Below are 14,543 nucleotides of genomic sequence, written 5' to 3'. Positions count from 1 at the left end.
GGGTCTCAAAGGGCTTGGTGGTGGCAGGAGCAGGCAGCCAGACACAAACCAGACTCCCCCATCCGGCGCTCACAAACCGCTGCCTTGAGCTCCGGATGCCTGGGCGGGGAAAGGTCTCAGCCCCGAGCCCCCAGCCGCCTGCTTTCGGCTGCCCACGGACAAGGTCGGATGCGGTTGCTATGGCAATGGGAAACAAAAAAAAGCAGATCTGCCTGCTCCGGGGGATCACGGCTCTGGAGCCTCCATTGCAAGCGCTGAACTATCACGAGTCCCACGTGACGCCATGGAGCAGGGGAGGCTGTCGGGACTCACTTGCAAGCAAAGACGCCCCAGAGGGGGTGTCAGTAACTGTGTATTATTAATCGTTATTATTATTGCTGGGATAGCTGAAGGGAAGGGGAAATTCCCTCACTGCCGCCGCGTCGGAGCACAGGGAGAAGGAGGCTGCGTAGGAACTGCCAGAAATCCTGAATTAGAAACCCTCCAGCTGCGCCCATACATTTTGAAGTGTTTATTTCCTCCATGAGGAGAAAGCATCAGCAAAACTGCCCGGTACTCAGGCCTTTCTTTTTCTTTCCCTTTTTATTTGCTTGGCAGGTGAGGCGTACGGCGCAGACGGTAAGCGCTGCCATACACGGGGATCCCACTTGGCTGCTGGCAGGACAGAGCGGCACCCCACGAGGCGCCAGCCTTTGCCAAGAGCCGGACCAGCAGCTGGGAGGATGGGGCAGAGGCCACAGCGGAGGCACGAAGACCTCGGTAGCCTTGCTGGAGGGCTTGCAGCACCGCGTGGGCCACGTTCGCAGGTTTGCGGCGCTGCGTGGGTTGCTCACAAGCAGCATTTGCATGCTGCCGTGAGTCTTATTTACACGGCCCTACGGATGGATGGACCGTTACACAACAGATGAAACATACTGAGCAACCAAGAGCCCGTGGGCCGCGCCATACAGGTTGTATTCCCCGTGGATTATTTTGGGGTTACTGCAGTATTACCATCCCTGCCCGTGGGAGCACGGGCCAGTTCGTACCAAGAATTTGCCCAGCAGATCCTCCTCCTGGAGAGCTCCCTCCAAGAAAGCCTCAGGAGACTCCTCCGGGGACAAACTGGTCCCTGCCAGAGGCGAGACTCCTCCTTGCGCTCAGAGCTTCTCTCAGCCCGCTGCCACCTCAGCGGGAAGGCTTTGGCCACCTTCTCTTTAGCCACAGGATGGGCCGGAGCGTGTGAAGAGCATTTAGGACCTGACAGCCCTCACACAGTGCTTCTAGCTAGGATGAGCCAGACTCATCCTCGGGGCCATCCTGCCCCGCTAGCTGTCACACAAATCCCCAGCATCAGAGGAAAAGGTGCACAGAGGTAAGGYGGGACGAGTAGGTGCCCAAACCGCGACTCCGAGCTGTGGCACTCACACTATCGCTGTTTGTTCCTGTGGGCATGAAACCCTGGGCAAGCCCAACAGGCTCACTGTGCACAAGGACATCTCGCAGCACACACAGCACGCCCAGCAACACCACCACCGCTGCCCACCTGCTGGAGTCCGGTGCATTAATCAGCTCCAGCCACGCGCCCATCTGCACCCCATCCTTGTCCTCCCAGGATGGACACAGTCTCTCAGCCTTCACACATGCCTCCCTTGGGGAACGAACCCAGCGAGCACAGTCACGTCTCACCTCACGGGAGGTTCAGGTGAGGTGGATTGGAGATGCAAGAGAAGTGGAGTGGTGCCAAGCTTTGAAGGTCAGGACCAAAGCTGGAAGAGGGAAGCCACAGACGGCAGGGAAACACTGCCAGAGCTCCTTCTTTTCTGGAACACCACACTAAGCAGGACTACTCCATATCCCAACCACAGGGGCCATTGGACACCTGAGTGCTGCATCTTCATGTTTGTAAGCAGCGCCTTCACAACAGACACAGCTCATGATGGAGATTAGATCTGGTGAGGTAATTCGCAGATGGATTGGAGGCTTTCAACTGAAATTTAGAGCAGGAGACAGGGGATTGTGTATTATTTACCAACACATACAGGTGGGACTGGTGCTGGAGGACAGCAGATGCAAAGTGCTTTAACAAAGACCTTGGGAACTGCTTCCTTGCCAAGAATGAAAAAGTCCTCCATCAACAGATGACATTTCCCTGAGAACTGGGGAACCAAATCTCCATGGTCAAAATCTCCACCCCARGCTGATGTTGATAGGAGATTTGATATTGATTCACTGGGGCCAGGATTTCATCCTCTGATTTAAGCCTAACTCCTCCAAAGAGAATAAGATCAATTTTACAGAGAATCAAATAGATAAAGAACAGCCTTTGAGTCTGTGTGCAGAAGAGGCGGGGGGGAAAAAGGTTCCTTCCTTATCTGGAAAGAAAAAAGGCTAGAAAGGAGCCTGGAGAATGTTGTTTGCTCATTTTTCCCTCTTCCAGTCAAAACAACTCCGCCTCCGTCTGGTCTCTCCCCGGGCACCAAGGGAGCAGAACGGCGGTGGGTTTCTAATAGCTGCTGCCCCGGAGCAGCCGGTGGCGCAGGGCTGGGAGAGGCTGGGAAGGGCTGGACCACCTTCCTCAGCGCCGCGGCAGGAGCCCATCGCCTGGCCGCCGCCRCTTCCCCGGCAGCTCCCCGCTCCAGAGCAGCGTGCCCAGCCCTTGGCCAGGTCGCCATCCTGTCCTGTGCCGTCGAGGCGGCGCCCGCGCCRGCTCCTGCGGGGCTGCCAGCGTCAGCGCTGCCTCCAGCGTCGCAGCCGCTGAGCGGGGCGCCTTCGGTGGCGGCTTGCGCCTGCAAAACCCATTGCGAGCGCAAAGAGATTGGGAAACGCGGTGGGCCACGCAGCACCGATCGGGGCGGGCGGAAGAGCCGCCGGCAGGATGGGGACAGAGGAGGAGAGCTAGGGTGAGCGGGGCGAAGGGGCCGCCCCACGGCGGGGCAGGAGGGAGACCTCCTGCCGCCTGGGGCAAAGGGCCAGCGGGAGAGGCGGTGCAGCCGGAGGAGGGGCAGCGCGGGAGCGGGCGCGGGAGCGGGCGTGCGCGGCACGAGGGCTGGCCGTGCGTCGCGGGATGCGGCCCCGCAGGCGGCCGCCGTGGAGCCCACGGCCCCGTGGGGCAGCGAGCCGCTCCGTGGGGTGGCTGCGCGTTTCCGGCGGCGAGCGGCACCGGGCTCCTGCGGTGCCGGCGGCGTTGCCAGGCAACCCCCATCCCTCCTGCCCTGGAAGCTGCAAGCCCTGGTGCCGCGCTGCTTTCTCAGAGGTTTTACTATCGTAATTCCTTTTTATTTTGGCCTTGGGAGACAATTCGTCACCTTCAGCCAGCGCAGAAGGGCCCCTGCTGAGGCTCCTGCTCCGATCGCGCRACTCCGGCGCTGGCTTCCCTCAGGGCGTCGGACCAAGCCGGGACGCTCCTGCTGCCTTGTACAGCTTTGCGAGGACTTGGTCTCGCGCACGGCTTTGGCCGTCTCGCGCGCCGCGGGGCCCGGGCAGGAGCGCGGGGCGCAGCGCGGGCGCCGGTGCTCTCGGCAGCGGGCGCTCTGCCTCGTGCGGCGATCCTCCTCTGCCCCTAAGAGAGCGGCGCGCGCGCTGCAATTATTTAACTGCCGTCCTGAGACGTTTTTCTTGGGGAAAAGCTTTTAAGCTCAATCAGTGATGGGGTTAATACTGTTTGCCATGTGTCTCAATTTCTCAGCTGTATTAATGGAAAGCGCCGTGGCAGGATTTTCCACAATAGTACTTTAACTTTTTTTTTTWATCAAACCGATGATAGGCTGGAATGACTGATCACGCTGCAGCACAGCAGGTGCCAAACGTCCCAGAGCAGCAGCCCTGGGCGCCCACCGAGCATCGTGATGCGCACCCCGAAAGGCAGCATTCGCCCCCGCAGCGCCGCCCTTCCTCCTTCAGCCCCTCTCGTCGCTGCGGGCAGCGAGGCGGCAGGGAACCAAGGCAGGGAGCTGCGCGTGGCCCGAGGTGAGCGCTATAATTGTACACCTGCCTGTGTTTGCTTCCCTGATGGCTCTTCGGGGACTTTGGGTTACATCACTTTCAGAAGAAAGACAACAAAAACAAAGCAAAAACCAGATGCAAGTTAAACAAGAGGAAGTCCCACCGGGGCTGCTGCTAAAGTTTGACTCTTGTTTCAGCCCAGGGCAAGCGGCAGCACACGGAGCTACGCGACAGGCAGCCGGGCCGGTGCCTTTCCCCCATCGCCGCCGCCGCCACCGCCGCACGGGAGCGGCGGCAGGATCCGGCCCCGGGAGCCCTTCTGCAGCCCGACGGCGAGGGGTTGGGCACGTAGTCCTGGGCGCTCAGCGTCGCCGCGCAGCGCGGCAGGCGGGTGTCCCCCGTGCTGCCCGCAGCCCGCAGCCCGCGGYGATGCCGCCGGCATGGAGCGGAGGCGCCTCCCGGGGACCCACCGCACCGGAGATGTCCCTGTGCACACGCACAGCTCGCCTGCCCGCCGCCTGGGCGCCRGCACTGTGCCGGCCTGCAGCACCAATGCGAAAAAAAGGCCCCCAAACCCCCCCAAATATATATATATATCAAAATAAAAAGCCAGACACTGCCAGGCCGGGGCGAACCCTGGCGCCTTGCTAGCCCGGCACACCAGAACGCCGGCAGAAGAGCCAGCAGCACCTGGGGAGCACCAGAAACGCAGGACTGGGACCCTTGTCCCCGCCTTTCCCTTCTGGGAATACTCTCTGCATTCGTAAAGCCACATTTCAAACAGATATATACATATATATAATTTTTTATATTTTTTTGCGCTATGCTTTCAGGCCTTTGATCCCTCCAATTTATTTGTTCCTGTCTTTGTGAACTTAGTAGTCAAAGTATATGATAATTCATTGCTTGTTAATCCAATTTGGCTGTATTTAGATATTCCAGTTTAACATCAAATATAATGTCCAGAAGAAACAGAAATGAGATCTGCCTCTCTGAACCAGCTCTGAACCTTGGCCAGGCAGCTGCTTTCCACATTAATTTATTCCGTCTCTCCGGCTTCCCAGAGCTGCTCCTCGTGGCTAGAAAGCCCTCACTGGCAGGGCAGCCAGGGAGCTCTACGTCCTCACCTGCTTGTGACGCAGACCCACGGCCGGGTCCRGGKCMGGGTCCGGGGGACCAGCACCGTCCYGCGGCTCCGCGGGAAGCGGCGGCCGGCACCCTGCGATCAGCCGTGGGACCAGCATGCTGGCAAGGGGCTGCGGCAGCGCCCGCAGCTCTCGGCTTGCCCTGGTTTCGGCAGGACCAGCACCGTGAGCCCATCAAARCAAACCCACTTCGCCGTATTTAACCAAACACTTACTTTCCATTTTATTCAATAATTGCCTTTAATACTAAAATGCATTAGATGCTCAAAGCAGAGAAAAKAAACTCACATTGAGGTGGAAAACAAAGTTCTCATCAGATGAAAAAAAACCCAACGTGGCAGGTACACCATTTTGAAACAGAATTGTAATAATTTAATAAAGCTGCTTTATCATCTTCATAAAATAGACAGAATGGTGATTCTTTTTTTTTTTCCATTTTGTTGTTTACAATGATTCAATCACTGTGAAAATGTACATAACATACAGATCAGCATATACAACAATTTTATTCTTCATATAATCAGCAACGGAGACACCATGATGAAACGTACCGCACTTAAGTCCCACTGAAACCCTGCCTTATTTTGACAGGTGAACAGTAATGGTGTCATCAGGCTAGTTTTCCTGTGACGGGAGCTCGTCGTCGTAAGGTGTGACACCTTCTGCAACTAATACCTTTAGCATTGGGATAGTGCAAGGAGGTATTTGTTGCTGAAAACCGGTTTGCATTAGGTCAGCTCTTTGAGTTTAAAGATTATATCCCAGCTTCGATCAGCTGAACATCAGCTGATGCCAACAGCGAATCCATCTCGCCAGCGCTTGCAGTGGACTTGGCTGGGTTTTYCCCCGAAGGTAACTGCAACTCACAAGTTGGATAAAAGATTACCTATAGCTGCAAAAGCAGCTGTAGCAACAAGGTCATCAATTTTCCCCAATGACAGACAAATGTGTTTCCATTCATAATTAGAATTTTTTTTCCCCCCGAGATTAATTTCAACATATTAATCAGACAGTGTGTTCTTTACAAAAGCAACTTGTTTCCTATCTTTATTTATTTATTTAAAAAAAAAAAGAGAAAAGTAACTCACTTCTGCACAACGTGTGATCCACAGGCCACCTCCAGCTTCACAATAAAACAGGGAACTGCAACAACCTCATCAGGACAACGCGTCAAGCACTCGCAGAGCGTTTCTTCACCTGCCAGTCCTCCCTCCCTGACCCCGCTGCGTTACACCAGCACAAAACCGAAGYCCCGGCGGTCACGGACGTGGACGACGGAAAAGGGAGGGCCCAGGTGTGAAGGGACTCTCAGCTTGTTCCCCGGAGCAGGGAAGCACTCCAGGAGTTGGCGCCCGGGCGCCCGGGGCTCCGGGGCAGGGGCACAGGGCAGCGCTGCCGCCGCCGGGGTCCTCTCCAAACCGGGTCCTCGCCGTGCTCGGCACGCACAGACTACGCAGTTGCTCCTCCTCCGGGTAAACGGGAGCAGAGCAAGTTTGCCCGAAGGAAACCAACAGATACAAGTGATTTTCCTAAACCAAACCTGAGGACAGGTCTGAATTATTAAGGATTACGTTAATTATATCTTAAACCATAAAAAGCGCCTACCCTGCAGCCTTTACATTTTTGCATGGCCAGTTTTGATGCAACTATTAATAGGAAAAAAAAAAAAGAGAGAGACTGTGATTTGCCCTGGAGCCCTGAACTCATCTCAAATGACAGAGAGGGACAGTGACAGAAATTGCAAAATATTCAGAGGAGGGAAGGGAGTTGCGGGCCCTTTCCGCTGTGCTCTCGGCCCTCTGCTTCGCGCGGTACGGCGTGTCAGGGACGTGCCTCCCACCRTTCAGCGTTCCTGGCTGCGGCACAGGTCAGGCCAGGCAAAACTGTTGTTTAAACGATTTTCTTGGAGACATAAGGGTTTATTGACCTCTTTAATGCCCCCTTTTAATACAGAATTATTTCGCATTCTTTCTCGGCTGTGCTTTTATTCAGAGTGGCAAGCAACGTTTCCTCTGGGTAAATCAGAGAAATGTTTCTATTTCCCCCCCCCCCTTCCTTTTCAGTTAGTATCTATTTTTCATCCCAAACACCACGGCTGGTGGTGGCAGCGCCATAGGCAGAGGACAAAGCTCGGGCGAAATTAAGGGCTGGCGCTTTCCGGGCGCCGGGGGAGCCGGCGGCGGAGGGGAGCCGTGCCCATCGCCCGTCCCGCCAGGCCTGCAGCAGGTCTGCAAACCCGGCCTCGAGCAGCCGCCGGGGGCCGCGGCGGGAGCCTGGGACACTGCGGGCACCCGGCAGGGTCTGTAAACTGTCTCGCACCCCCGGGGTGAGCTGCTGGGGGTAACAAGCCCAGAGCAAGCATCTTCCGCCCAGCAAATGCCCACATTAAGTTTTCCTGAATAAAGCCAACCAAAGTTGACAAAAACAGGCAGTATCAGAATAAACCCAGCCGAACAGTTGCAGAAAATCCAGTTACTTTAAGAACGCCAAGGCAGCCTCTTTCTTCTGTCGCTTGTGTTGTAATAATACATCTGTTCGAAAAAAAGGAAAGAGAAAAAGCATCGCAGCCGTAGAGCACCCGGGCGGGAAACGCCGCTAGGACAGAAAGAACATAAAAACGCACTCCCGACTTCAGAACAAGGGCGAAATCCCTGGTTTACTTCTAGGAGGGGTACAGGACGTCACATTAATTTATGGGATTCGGTCTGAATGAGGTAGTAATCAACACCAGAGAGGGAAGTATCACTAATTTCAATAGAAGAGCTTCCCTTGCAGGTTCTTTTCAAGTTCCTGGCGCTATCAAGCGGCACTGATAACACACTGACTGCGGACCTGTCTCAGAACAGCGACAAGTTCAGACAGTATCAATTTGCCCTAAGGAAGCAAATTATTTGAACTTACTTGATTTTGAGGATAATAATGACTGGAGCTTGTTTTCTTGTTGACATTTTTAATTTAAATAAATCAAAGTAAAAAATATTTTATCATGATCTGTAGACCTAGAAAGACTATTTCTCTAGAAACCACTAATTTCAACTTGCTGGTACAGCAAACATTGGCAAGAGCTATATATTTTCCCTTCCATAGTCAATTTTAAATTCTATGAAATCTGTCAAGTGAAGGGTTAATAATAATAATACACTAACTGAAATCCTCCTACCTTACTCTTACCTCACTGAGGAATTATCACTGCAAGAGAAAAGAGAGCTCTGAGACCCCTTCTCTCTCTCTCTCTCTCTCCCTTCTACAAATGGCTATTAACGTAGCTCAATTTTTAAAATCAATTTTATATGAGTAAATTTGTACCCACACAAAAAAGTCCTTAATTATGAGAAAAAATAATGAATTGCTTTAATTTTTTCTCCATTAAGAAGGCACATTAATTGAATTAGTAGTGTTGTTACATATCACCTGTCTGCCCCTAAATTAGCATCACTATTGCTCGTTCCATATTTATTTATGATGCAGGGATAAAAAGAAATCAGATCACTAAAATCCATGCCATGATAACATACATACACGCACATACTTAGCATAATCATGATTGAGAAATGCTGACTTGGAAGTGTGTGTCTAATTGAGAAGGTAATTTAGATCTCTTAAATAATTTCATCACTTTGACTTTGAAATGACTAGAGACAGGGAATATCTAAATCGGGAAGCTAAAAAAAACTTCTGGAAAAACTTTCCATGCATTGCCTTGAAAGTAGGCAATAAAAATGGGTCTTGGAAAAGTTCAGCACAGTGCATCTGACAATTCAGGCAGAATTTTCCCCCAAATGACTTCCTGTAATGCCCTATCGCTGCCCTGCAAGAGCAGGTGAAGGCTGCAGGGGATGGTGGGGCCTGGAAAAAGCACTTGCTCCACTGGGTCTGAAAACTGCAGGTTCCCCAAGGTTTAAATAAGATGATTGTGTTTTTTTAAAAATCTTGAAAGCCTTTTGCCATCACTAGACATACAGTAATTTGCAATATCAAATACAATAATAGTACAGATAAGCATGTGACAGCAAAAGGATTCATAAATGCAGGGGTGTCCATAGCAAAATAGCAACATCTTAAAATACAAACAACCTTGTGTTGGGCAAATATTAAAACTCACTGAACTGTAATTTTAAACAGTCATACACAAGAAATGGCCGTTATTTTGTCCAGACTACAAAAAGGCCAGGGTGCTTACTAAAGATGTCCGAATAAGGAATTTGCAATTCAATTCTTTACAAGAACGGAAATTTATATCAGTTTTGAGATATAAAAATATATAAATCCAAACTACATCATACCTAACACTTCTGACAACTGAACAGGTCTCACCTCTGCCCCCTGCCCCCTACCACCTCAAGATGAACGAAAAAACAAGCTAATTTGCTCCAGCTGAACACCCCTGCTGCCTGTTGAAACAAGTGGGATTGTCACATTAACAATAGCTTCATTTATAAACAATACATTTAGGGAAAGCTTTTAAATACAGCAATCTGTGAACCATTGGTAAGCAATAAAAACAATATGCGCTCGGAGCAGCGTGGTTTCTCCTCTCCTCGCTTTACAGGGTGCCGTTCAGAGGACGATGTCTTTTAGTCTCTTCGCTCCTGGCGAGTCCTTTTCTCTACATTCTTGCAGAAGCGGGTTAACCTCATGCATGGCATTTTCGCTGTCCGCCCCCCGGGGCTCGGCCTCCGTGGGCCGGGAAGGGCCAGCGTTCACAAACGGCTCCAGGTCGCGGTTCCCGGGGCAGTGCATGATGCTGTACGACACCGAGGGTTTGCTCGACAAGGGGCTCTTCAGGTGCAAGGGCGAGGTGACGGGGCTCACGGCCTCGCAGCCGTTGCCGGCCTCGCGGACCGCGCCGTTCACCTTGGGGCTGCAGACGGGCGGATCCACTGTTCTTTTGCCTTTGGGGTTGCCGGCCCGCTCGTCGGCGGGGGGCTCGCTCCCTTCTTTGCCGAACGTCGCAAAAGTCCTTTTTGTGCTACAGTCTTCGTAAGGCTCTGTGTCCACAGTGGTCGCCTCTATGGAGAGCGCGATGACGTTCCTCCCGCGCTCGGGGGACTTGGCGCGGCTGGGCACGGCGGCTCGGGGCATCCAGCACCTGTCCGAGTGGCCCAGGACGCGGCACTCTTCCCTGCAATGAAATCCTTCGCTCTGATCTGCATGAAGAAAACACAACGGCTTATGAAGCGGGTGACCCTTTCTCGGCGGAAGCCGCCCCGGCGGAAAGCAGCCCTGAAGCCCCGGTGACGGGCAGGGCGCCGGGGACGGGCGCGCCGGCCACCCCCGCGCCACGGCGGGCACGCGCGGCCTCCCTAGGGGGAGAAACGGTTTGCAGAGCCAGGCGTTACCCGTTATTCCTACCTAAACATTAGTGATTTTACAGCAAACAGCAATCATTTTTAAAGCAACGCTTGGAAGAGGGGTTTTTACTGCCATTTTTCTGCTATTCCAGAGACTGGAGTTCAATTTCCAACAGGTTGTGTGTCATCTGCTTTTTGCTGCTGCTGCTGCTGACAGACCGAAAACCTAGGGGAAACAAGTTACGATCGGAAATAAATTAAAACAGGTTTGTCCCACGTGTCAGGCTGCTTAGAGTCAGCGGTTTTTGTTTTTCGTAACCAATGCTAAAAGCCAGCACGTTTTAAACTCGCTTTGACGTGACATTTAAGCTCGGGTTTTTGGAGGGGGGAAGGGAGCGGAGGGAGGACGGTGCTTCTCTTCCGTTGGTCTGTTTTTACTTTTTGCTTAATCCCCACAGGCCTCCCACACAACAGCGGCTTGATAAATCTCCGCGACGGCCTGTTCCACTGAAGATTAAACGTGTCATTTCCAGCGCTAGATCTTCATTCGCCCGGGAGTTATAAAGATCCCCGCTCTGCCGTCCGGCTGCGACCTGGGGGCTCTCCCAAGACCACTCTGCGGGGCTGAAACGCGCTGAAACGCGCTGCTCCACCCTCCCCAAGGACCCCTCGTCGCCGGGCCGGCCTCCCGGCTCTCGAGCGGCGCGGCGCAGCGCAGCCCCGCGCGCAGGCCGGGGCGACTCGGCCCGCAGCAGCGCCTGCCCTCCCGGCCAGCGGCTCGGCCCGCAGCGCCCCTGCGCCCCGATCCCGCGAGCGGCCCCCCAGCCCTCCTCCTCCTCCTCCTCCTCCTCCGCCCCCAGGGCGCCTGCATCCCGGCGGGGGGCGGCTGCCCCTCACGGACCGCGCAGCGCTCTCGCCGGCTTGGGAAGTACTCTCCCCCGTCACGGACGGAGGAGTCGGGGCCCCGGGAAGCGGACAGGCTCGACCAAGGGCAAAGCTGGAAATCAAATCCGGGAGTCTCAGGTTTCCCAGCCTTTGCGGAGCACCAGACCATGGCTTCCCACCAAACCATCACACCCCCCGGCTCCTTCTCAATCCCAGCTTATGCCTTCAGCTTTTCCTCCATTCGACAGGAATTTGTAACTTGCAGATAGCCCGGTAAAACCCTCATAAAGCACAAGCTTTTCATACGCAAAGATGTAACTCATTCCTATCGTAATTTATACACCAGTAAAGTAGCAAAGCAGTGCTAAGAATTAATGCTAATAACAATAAAAGAATGCATTTGGTCCTTGTCGGTTTGATAGATTGAACCTTGCAAAGGTGCAGACTCAGCCTTGGTTTGCTTCCTGTCCATTTGAAAACAGTTCATTTTGATGCTTTGTACCTCTGTGTATATAACCTGAGCTTTTCAGCTACATTGGTATTTCCACCACATTCTAGCACTAGGGCGGCTGATAAAAATTCTCGGCACATAACACAATGCACCAAAATATGAGCAGCTTAACACTTACAGAGAATAAACGAGTAAAAGGCAGACCTCAAAAAAAAAAAAAAAGATTTTTTTTTAAAGGAGAAGCAGCCAATTAATTGAAAACCTATGGGTAAAACATAACCCATTTCTCTACATCAGAGCAGCCACCCGGTTGTGCGCAGCGCAATGCTGGGTGGCTGTGTAGGAGGTCTGGGTTTCGGTAGTCTTCTTTACAGCAGTTTGAGAGAGTGATGCTCTGAGCCTTACATGCAGAACAACCTGCACCAAGATCTAAAAGCCAATGCTCTTATACTTTGATTCTGTTACTTTCAAGCACTTGGGCAAAATAAAAAAAAGAAAAATTGCCCAGAAAGTGTTGCTGTCTGCCTATTTATCCACAGCTTAACTTCAAAAGGGTGCTATAAGCACACAAAGTTGTGCAGTCTAGCTGTGATAGCAAAGGACTCGGTAATGGCCAGAGGGGGTACAGAAATATCTTGGGTTCTAATCCCCAACGAGACACTGATTTATTGTGCTGTGTGACCTTGGGCTCCTTGCTGGAACACACATCACTTCAATCTGTTAGCAAATATAAAACACTGGATCTCAACACACCCTGGCTGTCTAGTCCAACACATAAGAGCATGGGGGAAACTGCTGTTCCTTCCCAGTCCAGGCCATCCTGCTAGCGCCGGTGAACCCGCATACCCCCGCCCCACAGTCCCCGCAGCGAGCACCGACAGCAAAGGCAAATCGCACTCCATTTTGGCAGAGTACCTGTGGTTCTGTTTTGCCTCCACCTATTTATTCCAACCCGGCACATTTTATGGTTAAAAACGGATCAAGGACTTCACCGATTRTTGCAGTTCATGTGGACCTTCCTCAAACCCAAAGGGATCCTTGCTTTGAGCGCAGTTTTAGTAAGCACTTTTGGCCAGGTGTTTGGGAGATGAACCTCTTTGGGCACCAAGATGCTTGTCTACAAATCGCAGGTGAAACGTAGGCTGGCAAAGAGATGGAAAGCATTACATTAAATTCTACTGATGCAATCTTTTATTTTAGAAAGGGAATGCAACAGTTACGAAAGACGCTTTGGTGGCAGGCAGAGGGACGGAAGTCACCACCCAGTCACAGAGCTTAAGAGAGCAAACAGCTCCACGGCGCATTTTGCCTCCCTGCTCCGACCCCCGCCGCGGCTCTGTGCTGCGGAGACGCGTCCTGCTCTCCGGGACACGTCCCTGGGCCAGGGGCACAGGTCACAGGTGACAGGACTGGACCTGGCAGCAGCCTGCAGGGACCAACGCAAGCACTCAACAGCAGCCACTTCTGCTTGTCAGAGTAGAGCTCTCAGCTACCTACCCTGCTACCTGTTAACCTTGTATTGACGTAAGATACTATTTTTRTGCCTTAAGTGCGCCCTGTTGAGGCACATAAACACCTCACTGCATCTCYGCTATCGCAGGTCCAAAGAAGGCAAACTCAAGCGGTTTTTGAATCCTCCGGCAGGCCAGGACGACACTGTGCTCCAGACCCCCAGGCCGCTATCTCACGTCCTCCTCGGCCAGCGCAGGACGAGCACCGGCGCACAGGAGCAGCTGCGGCCCCAAAGCACGCGCCGGCTCCTGCACTGCGCAGGCACAAAGCCGCCGGGCACTGCTTCTCGCGCTGCCCTTTGCAGCTAGGTCTGACTCACCCAGCCGTAACGGCACCCAGGACAGTCATTCACATTCACGGATTCTTTATTGCACCATTCTTTATATTTTTTTAACAATTGGAAATAGGACGACAGGAAATTCTTTTACAGCTCTAGACCTGCCCTAGTCAATACGACTGTTACTGTCTGCACTAAAAAATGTTCTCAATGCAAGGAGCAAAGTCCAGGTAATAACAATCACATCATGCGCTACATGACGAATGGCAGGCAGCCAAAACAGGCAACTTCCCACATCCGCACTGGACCCACGGATGGCAGAGGGCTGAGCAAGGTGGTGTGAAGTAATTACCAGGCAGCGCCTGGCAGGAGGGTAAAGGAAGGAGAAAACAATGGAAGCATTAAGGGTTCAGGGCACTTCTCGCTGCAGCGGGGAGAAGCACTAGCAGCTTTGGCTCTGCTGTGCATGAGGTCCTGAGTCATGGAGCAAACACCTTACCCTGAACTGGAGTCTCTGGAAGACCCTGATTTCTCTTCTCTCTAACGCACCAGGCTGGCAAGTACCAAGCAAGACGGCATGCCGAGGCTCATCCAGCAAGTGCAATTTGGGGGAAGGGGGATACTACAGTCCTGTAGCTTTACAAGTGTTAATGAACAGGGTCCAGACTTTCTAAAGAGCTTAGCAGACCATGTGCACGCTGGGAGGAGCGTCCTCTTGCAGATCAGGCTGCCATGGGCAGGCTGTAGGGGAGAAACGCTGACCGACGGCTCGCCCACGCAGTCCTCTGGGGGCAGATGCCATCTCATGGGTGATGGTGGTGGAGTCCTGCATGCAAGATGTGTGAGCAGGCAGCTCCTGCACAAGGTCACAGCAGCAGGACAGGGCAATGTCCATTTTTCAGCAGGTCTCTTCACCCAGCACACACCCAGAAACTCAGCTCAGAGCACCTTGGGGCACGGTGGCTTTTAAAATGATTCCCATAACTTTCCCAAAACAGCTACCCCACCACCAGAGCTTGGGCTGGTGGGATGTCCTTCCTCTCTCCCCCCTTGGAAAA

General features: G+C 52.9%; 1 protein-coding gene across 1 annotated transcript in view; it reads right to left on the bottom strand.

Moving 5' to 3' along the window:
• Positions 1-9,626: 9,626 nt before the first annotated feature.
• The window catches only part of PCDH19 (protocadherin 19), a gene marked incomplete at its 5' end in the record, with an annotated part of 67,716 nt that continues 62,799 nt past the window's right edge, over positions 9,627-14,543 (bottom strand). The window contains one exon of the mRNA XM_026082726.1: positions 9,627-10,216. Within this exon, the coding sequence (XP_025938511.1) occupies positions 9,627-10,216 (590 nt within the window). The remainder of the gene's footprint in view (positions 10,217-14,543) is intronic.

The sequence above is a fragment of the Apteryx rowi genome, unplaced genomic scaffold (assembly GCF_003343035.1).
Source record: "Apteryx rowi isolate R43461 unplaced genomic scaffold, aptRow1 scaffold_59, whole genome shotgun sequence".
Taxonomy (NCBI): domain Eukaryota; kingdom Metazoa; phylum Chordata; class Aves; order Apterygiformes; family Apterygidae; genus Apteryx; species Apteryx rowi.
The sequence above is the reverse complement of the archived record's forward strand: the minus strand, read 5'-3'. Positions and strand labels throughout refer to the sequence as shown.